Source organism: Myxine glutinosa, chromosome 1 (assembly GCF_964187855.1).
Source record: "Myxine glutinosa chromosome 1, kmMyxGlut1.1, whole genome shotgun sequence".
Taxonomy (NCBI): Eukaryota; Metazoa; Chordata; class Myxini; order Myxiniformes; family Myxinidae; genus Myxine; species Myxine glutinosa.
In genome coordinates this window covers 341987447-342001947 of record NC_136261.1, presented here as the reverse complement: position 1 = coordinate 342001947, position 14501 = coordinate 341987447, and the positions used below count along the sequence as shown (strand labels likewise).

General features: G+C 43.7%; 1 protein-coding gene across 1 annotated transcript in view; it reads left to right on the top strand.

The window, feature by feature from the left end:
* The window catches only part of FAF2 (Fas associated factor family member 2), a 60570-nt gene extending 46710 nt beyond the window's left edge, over positions 1-13860 (top strand). The window contains exons 8-11 of the mRNA XM_068098184.2: positions 2352-2532; positions 9051-9222; positions 9628-9771; positions 12314-13860. Coding sequence (XP_067954285.1) covers positions 2352-2532; positions 9051-9222; positions 9628-9771; positions 12314-12493 — 677 coding nt within the window. The 3' untranslated portion in view covers positions 12494-13860. The remainder of the gene's footprint in view (positions 1-2351; positions 2533-9050; positions 9223-9627; positions 9772-12313) is intronic.
* Positions 13861-14501: the final 641 nt, after the last annotated feature.

Genomic DNA, 14501 nt, shown 5'->3' with positions numbered 1-14501 from the left:
TAAAGTACACTGGTGATCTGATGTAACAAAAATCCACTTGGTACAGGAAATATAATCTCATCAAAATCGCCATGAGCACACAACATGAGGTGCCAAGTGAGGTCTTTTGGGCAGACATTATGGTGATAAGTCCAGTTTTCACCAAGTAAATAAATGAGCAGAAAACAAACATAAGTGAATGCTCTGGTTTTGCACCACGAGCGAGGGTGATTCTGGTAAACTACCCCAGTACATGACGCGTGACACCCCTCCCTCCCGCCCCCCCCCCCCCTCCCCTTTAAAACATTTGTATTAACAGTCCTGGAAAGGTACGTGTTATTCAGTATTCATTTATTTTATAATATCAATGCTGTGCGAACTGAAAATAATCTTCCCAGCAATTTTTTTTTTTCCCCCCAAAAGTAACTTTCTTATTTGCATCGTCTTTTTGTTACAATCTGGACAGGGTCCATATTCCTGGATCTCTCGAGTAAGGATTCGTTTTGCTTGTTGCTTTCCTCTTTTCAAAACTTCTGCAGTTTCACGCATGCATTCCTTGTTATAAAAAATAACCACCTTTAGAGGCCATTTTTCCCCGCAAAGCGGGGGTTGGCCTTTTTCGGGAACCGTGGTTGTTGTTGTTTTTTGGTCCCCTTTTTGAAGCAATGTTTTACGGCCGGATGCCCTTCCTGACGCCAACCCTTTTTGCCGCCTTTAACGACAAACAGGGAATTACCAGTGAACTGGTACTCAATTTGCCGACCTCTGAAGGATGACAGGCTGAGTCAACCCCCCTGGCGTTAATTCAGCGATCGACCGGGATTCAAACCCAGGATCCTAGGATCCTAAGCCGGCACCCTAGCCGCTAGCCCAACACCAACACCTTGTTATAAACTATTGTTATGTCGGTGGGGTAGTGATATGTAGAGCCAGATAGATCTGTGTAGGTAGGTATTCGTCTGTCGCGGTAAGGAATCTGCCCTGCAATAAGTTCTTCATGTGTAGGCGTTTTGTCGGGTAAGAGAATACTTGTGACCATACCAGGATGTTCGAGTGATAAGTAGAGTTAGGGATTAAAGAATAAAGCCCCTGTATGTCTCACCTGGTCAGCCAAACCTTTGTCCTGTATGGCAATGCACACCTGTAGACACTTAGCTAGGATCTCCTTAGTGCAACATTAAATGACTCCCCTTCCTGACAGTGACATTGAAAGACGAACAGGCAAGGAAACCAGGCCGGGGCACCGTCGATGGGTGCCGCCGCCAGTTACACCTCCGACAGGCCTAACCACATCGGGTGCCAATTTCTAAAATTGTCAATTTTCATCCAATAGACTTGAGGTTTGAAGACTATTTGCATTTTTCGTCATTTAATTTAACTACCAATTATTTTGAGGTCAATGTAGGCCATACGCTCAACATAGGCCAAAGGTCCACAACTTAGATGTACTTTCTAAAATCCTCAAATCTCAAAAAGGTGGGGTGGGAGGAGGTAGGGGAAGGATGTGATGAGGGAGGGGTGGAGGCATGAGGTGGGAAGGGAGGAGTTGGGAGGAGCGAGTGAGAGGGGTGGGGTTGGGTGGGAGTCCCGAGGGAGGGGGCAGGGTCGTAGGGGGTGGAGGAGGAGGAGGAGGATGTAGGGGTGGGATGTGAGGAGGAGAAGGAGTGGAAGTCCGGAGGGAGGTGGGATGAGGGAGGTGAGGGGGAGGAGTAGGAGGAGGAGGAGGGAGTGGAAGGGGTGGGTGGGGCAAGGGTGGAGTGGAGTGGGATGGAGGGAGGGGGAAAGTTTGGGTGAGGGAGGGGAAAGGGTGGGGTGAGATTCTGGAGGGAGGGGAAGAGGTGGGGTGAGAGTCTGGAGGGATGGGAGGGAAGGGGTGGGGTGAGAGTCTGGAGGGAGGGGAAGAGGTGGGGTGAGAGTCTGGAGGGAGGGGAAGGGGTGGGGGTGAGAGTCTGGAGGGAGGGGAGGGGGTGGGGTGAGAGTCTGGAGGGATGGGAAGGGGTGGGGTGAGAGTCTGGAGGGAGTGGAAGGGGTGGGGTGAGAGTCTGGAGGGAGGGTAAGGGGTGGGGGTGAGAGTCTGGAGGGAGGGGAAGGGGTGGGGTGAGAGTCTGGAGGGAGGGGAAGGGGTGGGGTGAGAGTCTGGAGGGAGGGGAAGGGGTGGGAGGAGGGACCCTATGCTGCCCGGCAATGACGGGTACCTTTGCCAGTATTATAATAATAATATTTTGAGCAAAAATTGCCTACTATAGTTTAAATTGGGATCCTTCACATGTTCTTTTCTTTTGTATCGATACATATTCTTTTGTGGAGATGTGTCGAAGCTTGTTCACGCCATTGAGGCACACAATGTAACTTTATATTCTTACCCCTTTTAGTGTCTCAGGCCTTGAGGGAGACATCATCTTATCCCTTACTGGCACTTATTCTGCTTAAAGAACACCGTATGACGGTTGTAGCACGGCTGGAGGGCCTGGTCAAGCCCAGAGATGTGATATCTCAGCTCACCCTGGTCATGGATGCCAATGAGCACTTCCTCCTCACTGAACGTATCGAAAGGTATGTGAGGATTGGTTTGATTTCCCATCCCCTGTCCCCCTCCAAACTTTTGATAATTGTTGTTGTAAAATCAGTCTCACAACTGCTTTCTTGATCCGAGTTTAATCTGAATCGATCTCAAACAGCGTATAAGGAAGAATACATAACAGCCATCATTCATGTGCACTAATAGGCATCAGGGGTATATATAATATCCTCCTGATTGGGTGTTCACAGCCATTGCTGTGACGTCATAAAGTTGTTCTGTGACATCACCAACACAAAGCAAACTCACTCAGATAAAGCAGCTTGTACAAAGGCTCTGAAGGAAACAAATTATTTAAGCCTGTTTGAGAAATAAATTTTTTACCTTCTGCAAGATCTCAACCAGAAGTATAATGAAGAGAAAACAGAAGATATCAAAGAAAGATGATGAGGAGGAGAGAGAGTGTAAGAAAAAAAGGTGATTTATTCCTTTATCCTCAGTATAAAAATGTACATATAAATGAATGGAAGTACTATTTGTAAGTCTGAGATGTAGGCAAGTTGCGTGGTGCAACATGTTGTTACGTTTATGAGGGGTGGGGTCTGCAGTTTGCTTAAGGCCTTGTGCATCATAAATTGTGTTCGGATAGAATCTTGGGACGTTTTACCTCCGCCACCAAAGGTGGACGGAGATTATGTTTTCACCCGTTTGTTTGTTTATTTGTCTGTCGGTGAGCAGGATATCTCAAAACGTTGTGGACGGATTTTGATGAAACTTGGTGGACAGGTTGGTTGTGGGTCAAGATCTGGATCTGGATACTGGACTTTAATTTTTTTTTTTTACAGTATAACATGTGGTACGATATCTCAAAAAGTTGTGGACAGGTTATGGCAATAGTTTGTGGATGAGTTGGGTAGGTGACAAGAACAAGCCGATTCGATTTTGGTGTGTGACAAGAACTAATGGTCCGGATGCAGATGTGGCCTATCGGGAATATAAAACATAAACTGTTCAGCCCTTGCAGAGTTATGCACTCTACCCAGTGCTGTTCTACTTAACTCTGCATTGAGGACATGTGATACTATGATAGAGCCAAATGTGTGGTGTACGGCCTGTGAGAGAGACTGGGTTGTCTCTTTAGATGGTGAGGGGATTAGGACATCCTGCTCATCTGTTCTCGTGTCAAACGGTGTGAGGCTCGACAACGAGTACGTGAGGTTATACCGATGAATCTGGGTGGTGCCATAAGTCGGCGGGCAGGAGGGAACTGGAAGAAAAGGCGTGTTCTTGCCCATTGCTCATGGCTCTACTCGCTCGCTCCTTTGACGACCTGTGCACTGCACTGCCTGGGGTCAGCTCTGCAATCAATAACCTGGGGTTTTTCACCCTGTGCTATTTCTCCCTCACCTGCCCAGTTCAGTGTTAATAACAGAGTGTTTTAGGGCCTTTGATGAACGGGATCTAGTTTTTGGAGTTCATCAATTATCGTGTTTATAAAATCTATCTTTTCGTGTTCTGGATTTATTGTGTTCTGTTTCAGGTGAAATTAAATTATTAATTATTCTCTCCCCGAAGGGGTGCAATACTATTGCAGTGCGTGTGTGTGTGTGCATGCATGCGTGTGCGTATGTGCGTGTGGTGTGTCCTCGTCCGCGTCTATATATTTTTGCTTTAAAAATGTTTTTCTCTGCAATTGCTTGATTGCAATTGTGCTTGAATATGTGCGTGCTTCATTGCGATCAATGTGAAACTTTAAACATAGGAGCGACTCCCCATGAATAATATTTTATTGCTAACTCTAACGTCATAGGTCACATAGTACGGTAGCCGTATTAGATTAAAGGAAAAAAATTGGACATCATTTTCTCTGAAACTGCTTAACGAAAAAAATTGAAACTTGGCATATTTTTAGGTTGTAGGTTGTAGACAGAAACCGCCCAGGGTAGTTACTACCGTTCTGACTTAGGAGCGTTAAAGTGGTGCCTGGAACCATCTTACACTCTCCGTGTCAGGATTGCTGATCTTACAGTCTCACTCAAATTACAGCCGGCCGAGCTATCTATCTCTATCTTACAAACAAACATCATACACTTTTATTCTCTTTTATATAAGGCCTGGCCTCGATGACGACTATATGGTCTGTCACTGGAGCCTTCAACATAAAAAAAAAATCATCAACTCCCCCATGGGATATATAGAGTAACTAGCGGGGTCACCTGTGGGAATCCCACGGGCATGGATGTGTGACATTTCGACATATTGAGTTAGATGCTGCACATTCATTTTTACAAAATGGTTACTGGCAAGTCATCAGATCCAGAAATGGTGTGATGAACACAATTTATTTATTTCACATAATATGTGACCCCTCACTCCTCTCCACCTGACACTCCTGTCTCCACCTGACACTCTCCTCTCTCCACCTAGCACTCCTCTCCTCTCCAATCCCTCACATTCCTCTCCTTTCCAATCCCTCACCTCTCCAATCCCTCACACTCCTCTCCTCTCCAATCGCGCCTCACACTCCTCTCCAATCGCGCCTCACACTCCTCTCCAATCGCGCCTCACACCTCTCCAATCGCGCCTCACACTCCTCTCCAATCGTGCCTCACACTCCTCTCCAATCGCGCCTCACACTCCCCTCCAATCACTCCTCTCCAATCGCGCCTCACACTCCCCTCCAATCACTCCTCTCCAATCGCGCCTCACACTCCTCTCCAATCGCACCTCACACCCTCTCCAATCGCGCCTCACGCTCCTCTCCAATCGTGCCTCACACTCCTCTCCAATCGTGCCTCACACACCTCTCCAATCGCGCCTCACACTCCTCTCCAATCATGCCTCACACTCCTCTACAATCGTGCCTCACACTCCCCTCCAATCGCTCCTCACTCTCCTCTCCAATCGCTCCTCACTCTCCTCTCCAATCGCTCCTCACTCGCCTCTCCAATCGCTCCTCACTCGCCTCTCCAATCGCTCCTCACTCGCCTCTCCAATCGGCTTTCCATCTCTCGTTTCTCTCGTTTTTCTCCCGTCTCGTTCTTTTTCTTGCTCCAAATCGGCCCGTCTCGCCTGTCGGAATCGGAAATCGGCCTGTCTTGCTTTCGTGCTTGCGCGTAAATAAATTGTGTTCATTACACCATTTCTGGATCTGATGACTTGCCAGTAACCATTTTGTAAAAATGAATGTGCAGCATCTAACTCAATATGTCGAAATGTCACACACATCCATGCCCGTGGGATTCCCACGGGTGACCCCACAAGTTTGCATTGACGTTCGTCGATGGACTCGTTTGCCCGTCTAATTCGTTTTCTTGCTACATCCTGTTTAAGTCTGCGTTCTTCATCGATCGTCTCATTCATTTTGGAAATAGAAGTTTCCACGCAACGCATGAATTGTCACGATCCTCAAGAGGAATTTGTCTCGTAATCATCAAATGATAAATGGCAAGTAAATTATATTGTGGAAAATTAAAGATTTCAAATAAACCTATTTAAAGTGTATGCGCACATAACTAATTTTAAAAAACGAAGAAATATCTCTCGGTAATTTCCTGAAACATATTTTACTTCCGGATAATAATGTTGAATGAAATAAAAACGAAGAAATATATGTCGGCATCATTGTTGACGTTTTTGTGACGACTGTCGTCAAACGAAAAAGTAATATATCTTAACGGAAAAGCAAAAGCGAATTTTTAATATATATCGATACGTTGCCGTCGGTGTCATGTTGGGCGGTGTATGATACACCATGACGCGATTTTAAAAAATATATCTCTGCATTTTCCCGCGTGTGTGGAATGTTCTCAATTATTGCTGACGTGAGACTAAGTCTAAGTCTAAAACCATCGATAAAAATGAAATCATATGGTGAGTTAGATTGGAGATGAAGGCGTGAGAGAGACTCAATGGCCTTGAAGTTACAGGCGTTTGAGAATTCATTTCGTTCTATAAAGGGCAACTTTCATCGGATTTTCTTCCCGTTTTTTTTCAACCGAGTCTAAAACTATGTTAGCGGCTGTCAAAAATGAAATGATATATCGAATTTGATTTGAAATAAAACTGGGAGAGAGAGCAAGACACCACGGGCCTACAAAACAGGCCTCAAAGCTATGCGAGTTAATAAAATGGTGGATATTTGTTTATAATTATATGAAGCCTCTCCCAGAATGGGTGGAGCTACTCTGCAAACCGAGTAAGCCACACCCCGGACAGACACCCAACAGACAGACAGACAGAATCATCTACGGCTATTATAATATAGATAACGATGACGTAATCGGTGAAGTGGTATTCCAGCCATTATTGGTTGAATTGAAATCTTTATCCAAAAATTCTGAAGGTTCATATAATCTGATCTTTGACCTGATGTGAGTGAAAAATTAAATTTATGACGGTCATAGCCAATGCAAATAAACTACTGTCCTGACCAAAAATATTGGCACCCCTGCATTTTTCATATAATGCACCATTTCTTCCAGAAAATTGTTGAAATAAAAAAAATATTTTGGTATCCACACATGCATTTCTTTGGTTTGCAGTGGAACAAAACAAAAAAAGCTGAAAGAATTACTAAATCTTAGCTTATGCCACATACATTGTAAAATGGCCCAGGCAATATTATTGGCACCTTTTAGAAGTTGTTATAAATAATTAGATTTCAAGCAGTTGATTCTCCTTTACTTTGGAATTGAACTCACTGTGGTGAGTTGCAGGTGCCTGCAATATAAAATCACTCACTCAACCAGTTTGAATAGAGAAAAGGAGTCATTCTACTGTTTTGTGTCACTGTGTGTACCACAATGAGCATGGAGAAAATAAAGAAAACCAGATAATTGTCTGAGGAGGTCAGATACAAGATTGTAGTCAACTACGGACAATCTCAAGGATACCAGTCCATCTCCAGAGACCTTGATGTTCCTGTGTCCACCGTACGCAATGTTATCAGGAGGTTTAAGGCCCATGGAACTGTAGCCAACCTCCCTGGACGTAGCCGCAAGAGAAAACCTGATCGAAAATTGCAGCGAATGATTGTTCAAATGGTGGAGAAAGCACCTCGATCACCTGCAAAACAGATTCAAGCTGATCTTCAGACACAAGTTACGACAGTTTCAACTTGCACCATCCGCCACCAACTCAATGAAAGCTGGTTCTATAGTAGGAGACCCAGGAGGAGCCCACTGCTGAGAGAGACAGAAGAAAGCCCGGCTGGAATTTTCCAAAACACACCTGGACAAGCCAAAATCCTTCTGGGAGAATGTCCTGGGGACAGATGAGACCAAATTAGAGCTTTTTGGTAAAGCACATCATCTCTATGTTTACAGAAAACAAAATGAAGCCTTCAAAGAAAAGAACACCTTCCCTACAGTCAAACATGGAGGAGGTTCAGTGATGTTTTGGGGTTGCTGTGTTTTGGGGCCTTGAATGTGTGCATGGCATCATGAAATCAGGAGATTACCAAGGCATTTTGGAGCGCAATATTGAACCCAGTGTCAGAAAGCTGGGTCTCCGTCAAACGTCATGGGTCTTGCAGCAGGACAATGACCCCAAACGCACTTCAAAAAGCACCCAGGAATGGTTCACGACAAAACGCTGAACTGTTCTGAAGTGGCCAGCATTGAGTCCAGATCTAAATCCCATTGAATACCTGTGGGGAGATCTGAAAACAGCAGTTGGGAGAAGACACCCTTCAAATCTGGGAGAACTGGAGCAGTTTGCACAAGAAGGGTGGGCCAAACTGCCAGTAGAGAGGTGTCGGAAGCTCATTCATGGCTATAGGAAGCGCTTGACTGCAGTTATTTTGTCCAAAGGCTGTGCTACCAAATATTAAGTCTGGGTGTCAATAATTTTGTCAATGCCATTTCTTTTTATTTTCTGATTTAAAAGGATATATTAAGTTCTGAATCAAAACCAAATGCGCTGTAATAATAAACAGTGAAATAAATAATTGTGGAGCCAAAATACTTTTGTCAATTTCAACTTATTTTTAGAGAGAATTGTGAGTTATTTGAAAAAAGTGCAAGGGTGCCAATATTTTTGGCCACGACTGTATGTGACATAATAGGGTGCATGGAAGATGTGGTGGACAGGTTGGGTGTGTGTATACAATGCGTGATAGACGGATTAAATAGCAGTGGGCCATAATAGTGGCATGTTCAGTTGGCGATGGTTTTTTTGTTCAGCGTGAACGAGTGGGGCGAGACTATGCACTCTACCGTTCTAGTTCTAGTTCTAGTTCTAGTTTCTAGAGTGCCGTTTTAGTTTCCTTAAGAGTTGTTGTGCTACATCGCTGTTTGGATTTAATTGGGACCCTAGAAGGATTAAAATGGTATCACTTTATTTAATTAACAATGTATCTTTCAGACACGTACAGGAGTAACGACACGTCAAGCAACTGCTCGGATGTTGCATTGGCTAAATTGGCCCTATTCTTTCATCCTTGGAGCACTAGCTCCAGTGTGTATGGTTCCCGCACCAATACTTGTTATCGGTTCTGGGTGAGGGCTGACGACGAAACAATGTTGTGATTTGTTTTGTCTTTTCTATGCAGGCAGGAGAGGGTAGAGACTCAGGCTTTGAGACGGCAACAAGATGAGGCTTACTTTGAGTCTCTCCGAGCTGACCAGGAGAAAGAGAGGCGACGGCGTGAGGACCGCGAGCAGGAGCAGCGCATTCAAGAAGAGGGGTTGCGCCAGGCAGTAGAGGAAGAGCGTAAAAGAGAGGTGAATCCGTGCACCTTGCTATTTGTTTATCAGGAAATTCAAACTGAGAGAAATTTAATTTGGCCCATTAAGCCATAATATTGTGTAAGTGGATAATAATGTTTCAAACTCACTCAGACCTTGCTCTCACCCTTCTGCAATTTCCTCTCCTTGTGCTGTGTATCTTTTGTGAATTCTCATCCCACCCTTCTCCCTTCTCCCTTTGCCCTGTTCTGACTGTTGAGCCATTGACCCAAGTTCTGCTTTTCTGAGATGCTCGATAGCCAAATCCAAAAAAGACCGTAGCATGTCTTCATAACATTGCTCAAGCATGATTCGTGTAAAAATAGCAAAAAACATCATGACTTGCATTCCCCCAACCTCTTTTTCCACCCAACCATTTTCCCTCCCTTTATTTTTCACTAGAAACTTGTGGAAGCCAAAGCAAAGTGCTCTAAACAGCTTCCACCTGAACCACTCACCACAGACCCTGAAGCAGTGGCAATTGTCTTTCGACTGCCAAATGACTCCAGGGTCGAGCGTAGATTCCTCTCTACAGATTCGCTCTCGGTCAGTATTATTTCCTATTTGTTTTGTTCTTGTTGGTATGTGCGTGTGTGTTGTGTTGTGGTGTGTGTGTTGTGTCTATTGGTACGTGACCTATTTTACCATTTGAGCTTTTGTCATCAACTTTCCCACAAACCATTATTATGAGAATATGGAGAACACTCATTAATAATCGAGTCAAAATATGAAAGGTAAAAGTCAGTGAGTAGAAATAGTCGTTATAATCCCACAAGCAGCGAATCAGCATGAGATGGATGGGTAGCTGTTGTTTTTTTATAAAATTTCCTTCGAGTACAAAGCTGATGCGGGCAGTCTTTGCATTTTGAGATACTTTCTTGTTCATGTTTTGTAGTTTGTAAGCAGCCCCCTATACACCTATAGCTTAGGGGAAAACATTGTTGTTGTAGGGTTTGTTTTTGCAATTGACACGTCCAATATTTAATGGTACCACAGTGTTTCCTAGACCCCCAAGAGTACTAAACCAATGTTTAGAAAATTATTTTTATGCCTCGCTGACCAAGTCACACAGCGCATCAGCGTGCTGATGTCGCATTATGCTTTCGGTTTGTCCATCCGGCTGTCTGTCCGTGCATGCGTCTGTCCGTCTGTGATAGGATTTCGTTACCGCGATAACTTAAGAATGGCTGAAGGGATCCAAGTCAAACTTGGTACAAGTATGTATCATGATGTCGAGATAAACGGATTAGAGTATGGGCCCAAGAGGTCAAAGGTCAGAAGTCCCATTCGGTAAAGATTCTGTTACTGTGCTAACTTATGAATCAGTGATGGGGGTTTGACCAAACTTGGTATAAGTATATATTATGATGCAAAGATGAACTGATTAGATTTTGGCATCAAATGTCGAAGGTCATAGGTCATGTCAGGTAAAAATGTGATATTTGAGAACAGCTGAAGGAATTTAAATCACACTTGCTACAAATATGTGTAATCTACCATATAAAACACAATGTCTGTTTGTGTGGTTGTACAAATGTCTGTCCCGCTTCATAAGGGTAGGTTTTAAACGTCAATAAATATTATTTTAACACTAATGTGTGTTCACTACGGTCTATTTTTGAGGATAAAATAAACTCGAAAAACATTTTCCATAAAAGGGTAATTATGTCCCTTTGAAATTGTAGACGGTGGCTTGCAAAACAAGCCTCGAGGGCGGTGCACAGAAGTGTTTTTTCAAATAACAATAAATACAAGGTGCAGGGAATTGAAATTCACTGCACGTGATGTGCAACGTGCACAGAGTAAAACGAGTGTTCATGTACGTCCGCAGGATGTCTATTAAATAAGATATAAGTGCACCTGACACTCGGCCAAGGCTTCAGATGTTGGCATGGTCACGAGGCTGTACCGTCGAATAAACTGTTCCAACCTGTGATTTTTGATGGGCTTTTTAATAGTGATGTAATAATGTGGGCGGAGGCATATCAGTCGATGTTGCGACGTTGAAGAGTGCCGTTCTAGTTTCTTCCTGCCCTCCCAACACTCCAAATCTCCAAACTGTATCAATTTATGAGCTGTATCTCGGAGCTGGCTGGAACTTTCGGAATGCAATTCTGCATCAATAATGGGAATAAAAGGTATACGGAGTTGACCTATTTTTACATTGACATAATATTTAGCTCACCTGGAACGACGTTCAGGGGAGCTTATGCGATGGTGCGTCGTCCGTCCGTCAGTCTGACCGCCCATCCGTAAACACTTTCAACCTCTTCTCCGAAACCGCTGATGGGATTGCGAACAAATTTGGCACAATTGATAATTGTTGTGTTGTGACTAAGGCTTGTTCACTGCATTAAAAAAAATCTGCCCCTTTGAGCGTCTACAGGGGGGGGGGGGGAGGGGTTGCCCCCCAAAATAGGTATTTGCTTTCTTCTCAGAAACTAAACATGCAATTTCGATGAAACTTCACCACAACCTTCATTACCCATGATGTACCAATGTTTGTCCAAGCCCCTCCCCCCAAGTCCTCTCCCTTCCACACATCTCCCTGCTCTCAAATGTTGTGTTTGTGTGCTTCCCCTTCTCTCCCCATCTTGTCTTCCGCTCCCTCTTTTTATATATTTTGTTTGTGTGGTTGATTTGTTTGTGAAGTAAATGTTAGCTCTTTCACGAGCCTCGATTCAGTATACAAAAAAAAAAAAAAGTCATGAGAAAAATTGGGGTCTGAGGAGGTATCGGGGTTGGGGGAGTGAGGGGGGGAGGGGATTTCCCCTCAAAATAGGTATTTTTTGGTTTGTTTGTTTAAAGTCTTATGATTATGTTAGTATGATTCTACATGCTGCCCTGTCTTCTAGCAACCATTGAAATTTGTTTAAAATACCTTTAGTCAGTGTAGTATACTGTTTATTCTACCAGGTGAGCGCCAGGGGTATTGCCCCTATGTTTATTTCTCTCTTTGAATAAATTCTTACTTCTTTAGGCTTACCCAACAGACATGAATTTTTTAAACTCTCAAACTACTTCGATGAGAAATTACTTGCAATGTAATTAATACCTCTCGTCTTCCATTGAAAATTTCCTTTTCCAGGTCATTCATGATTTTGTGTTCTCGTTGAGCGGTGCACCCGAGAACTTCCAGCTTGTGTCGAACTTCCCACGTCGTGTTCTTCAGAGCACCCCCACCACTGAAAACTCCCAACCTCCCAACCTGCGCGATGTCGGCTTGCAGCACTCCGCAGTGCTTTTTGTGCAAAACCTCTCTGATTGAAGCAGTTTATTTTATTTCCCTCCATGCCACCATTGTGTCAGCGTCACCATTTTTCCAACCTGTGATATATTTATTAGCGATGCTACCCAACTTTGAGCCACAGCGTGTCTTGCTGTGCTTCTCCGTGTAAAGGTATCTGGCATGGGAGATTGGACTACTTTTTATCTTTATTTTGCACCATCGTCCCTTTCAATTTGAAATTATTGGTTTCAATGCCTTTTTTTTTTCTTTAGCATTATCTTTTGTTTCTTCAATTTGGCAATCCAATCCCATTCCTCACCCCATGGTGCTCTATTAAATATATGTATGATTTTCATTTTTTTGTGCACATTTCCTCCTGTCCAAACGTTCTGATACTTGCTATACCACTGAATAATTATTGAGGTACGTACATAAAGTTTGTAAAGCTAGCGTAACACCGTTGTCTTGGTTTATAACATCTTATAATCAAATCATCTGATCGAAAATCAGACTTTTGTGCTTTTCGAATGCGAGACATTTCTGCCCCCCACCCATCCCTGTCGTGATCGAGTTCTCTGCTCTTATGCTTTCTTCTAGTCGTATGCAAAATTCGTTACTGCAGCCTTTAGAATCATTATGGGTGCACTTCTAGCTTAAACTCTTTTTGGAATTGGCCTCCCTCATAGCACTGCGGCCCTCGTGATCTGAATAAAAGTCGACGTTTATGTGAGAGATCTGAACCCCTGGTAGAAGGTCCGTTGAAAGGCAACGAGAAAGGGGGAAGTCGTGGATGTCATTTTAATGTCAGATTTGGTGCATTAATACAGACAAAGATTGAAGGTTTAATTTTTGAATGATTAAAAAAGAAAAATTCGTTTTATTTTCGTGCAAGAATGACGATTCGTAATGTGCATACAACCGATTGTATTTGTTTGAGGGTGTTAAAAAAATTTCACTCTTTTGTTTTGTCCTACAGCAAAGAGCACAGCGCCATCTTGAAAACATTGACTTGATCGGTTGAAATTTTCCGCTTGATAATGAATTGGCACGATGAAAATGAGTCATTTTGTACTACGTGCTGTAATTGCAAGTCTTTTGCCCAAAGCGCTGGCTATATTGTCGTTCATTTCACATTTGGGGATGTAGAGCTTCCCAAAGACCGAGTGCAGGTGTGCATGCACTTGGGAGTTAACTTGCGATCCGCAAGAAGCAGATCCCTTCTCATTTGAATGGATCGTATTGGAATACCTTGACACATTGCCCGTTCTCAAAAATTCTGCAAGGGGAAGACTCCAAACCCAGGGAGAGGATTTGTAGCCATGGCACGTTTGCCGTGTGCGGTTTCTCCCAGTTTCCTGAAGCATGTTAAGAAATATTGTGAAATAAAAGTTACCTTTGTTTTGTAATTATGCTTTGGAACATTGCTCTCTCTGTCTGTTCTATTGGTCTGACCAGCTAGGGTGTAATATTGTGGGGTTATGATTTGTAGTATATTCTGTAGCCACCGCTGAATAAGATGATTCTATTGTTTAGACTTGACTTGTGGTAAAAATGAATGTTTTATGTACTTTTGAATCCTTTGGGGACATGTATATAACCTACTAGCAGGTGTACCCGGGTGAGAGGGGGGGGGAGGGGAGGCTGGAGAGGGAGGGTTGAGGAAGGGAGTGGGGGTGATTGGAGTGGGATGGGGAAGGGAGTGGAAGGGAAAATATATACTACATATACATATTTGGGGGGAGAGGAGGGGGGGTTTGACAGGCTCCTCCGTTTTGGGGGAGGTGGGAAGAGAACGAGGAAAATTTACCCATGCAAAGAGTGCTTTAACCTCAGTGTTTCCCGGCTAAAAAAAAGGAAATTGTGATACCCTCTGCCACCATCCCCAGGTATACGCATTTACATAGAGAATTTACGCCCCTCTTCCAGTCCCCCACAACCCCGAATGACACCGCGGCCACATAGCCTATCTTACCCCCCAGCCAAAGTTGTATTTGTATTTGTACCCCGAGTAAAGTGTATAAGTGTTTATAGATGGAGTACCCGGTGT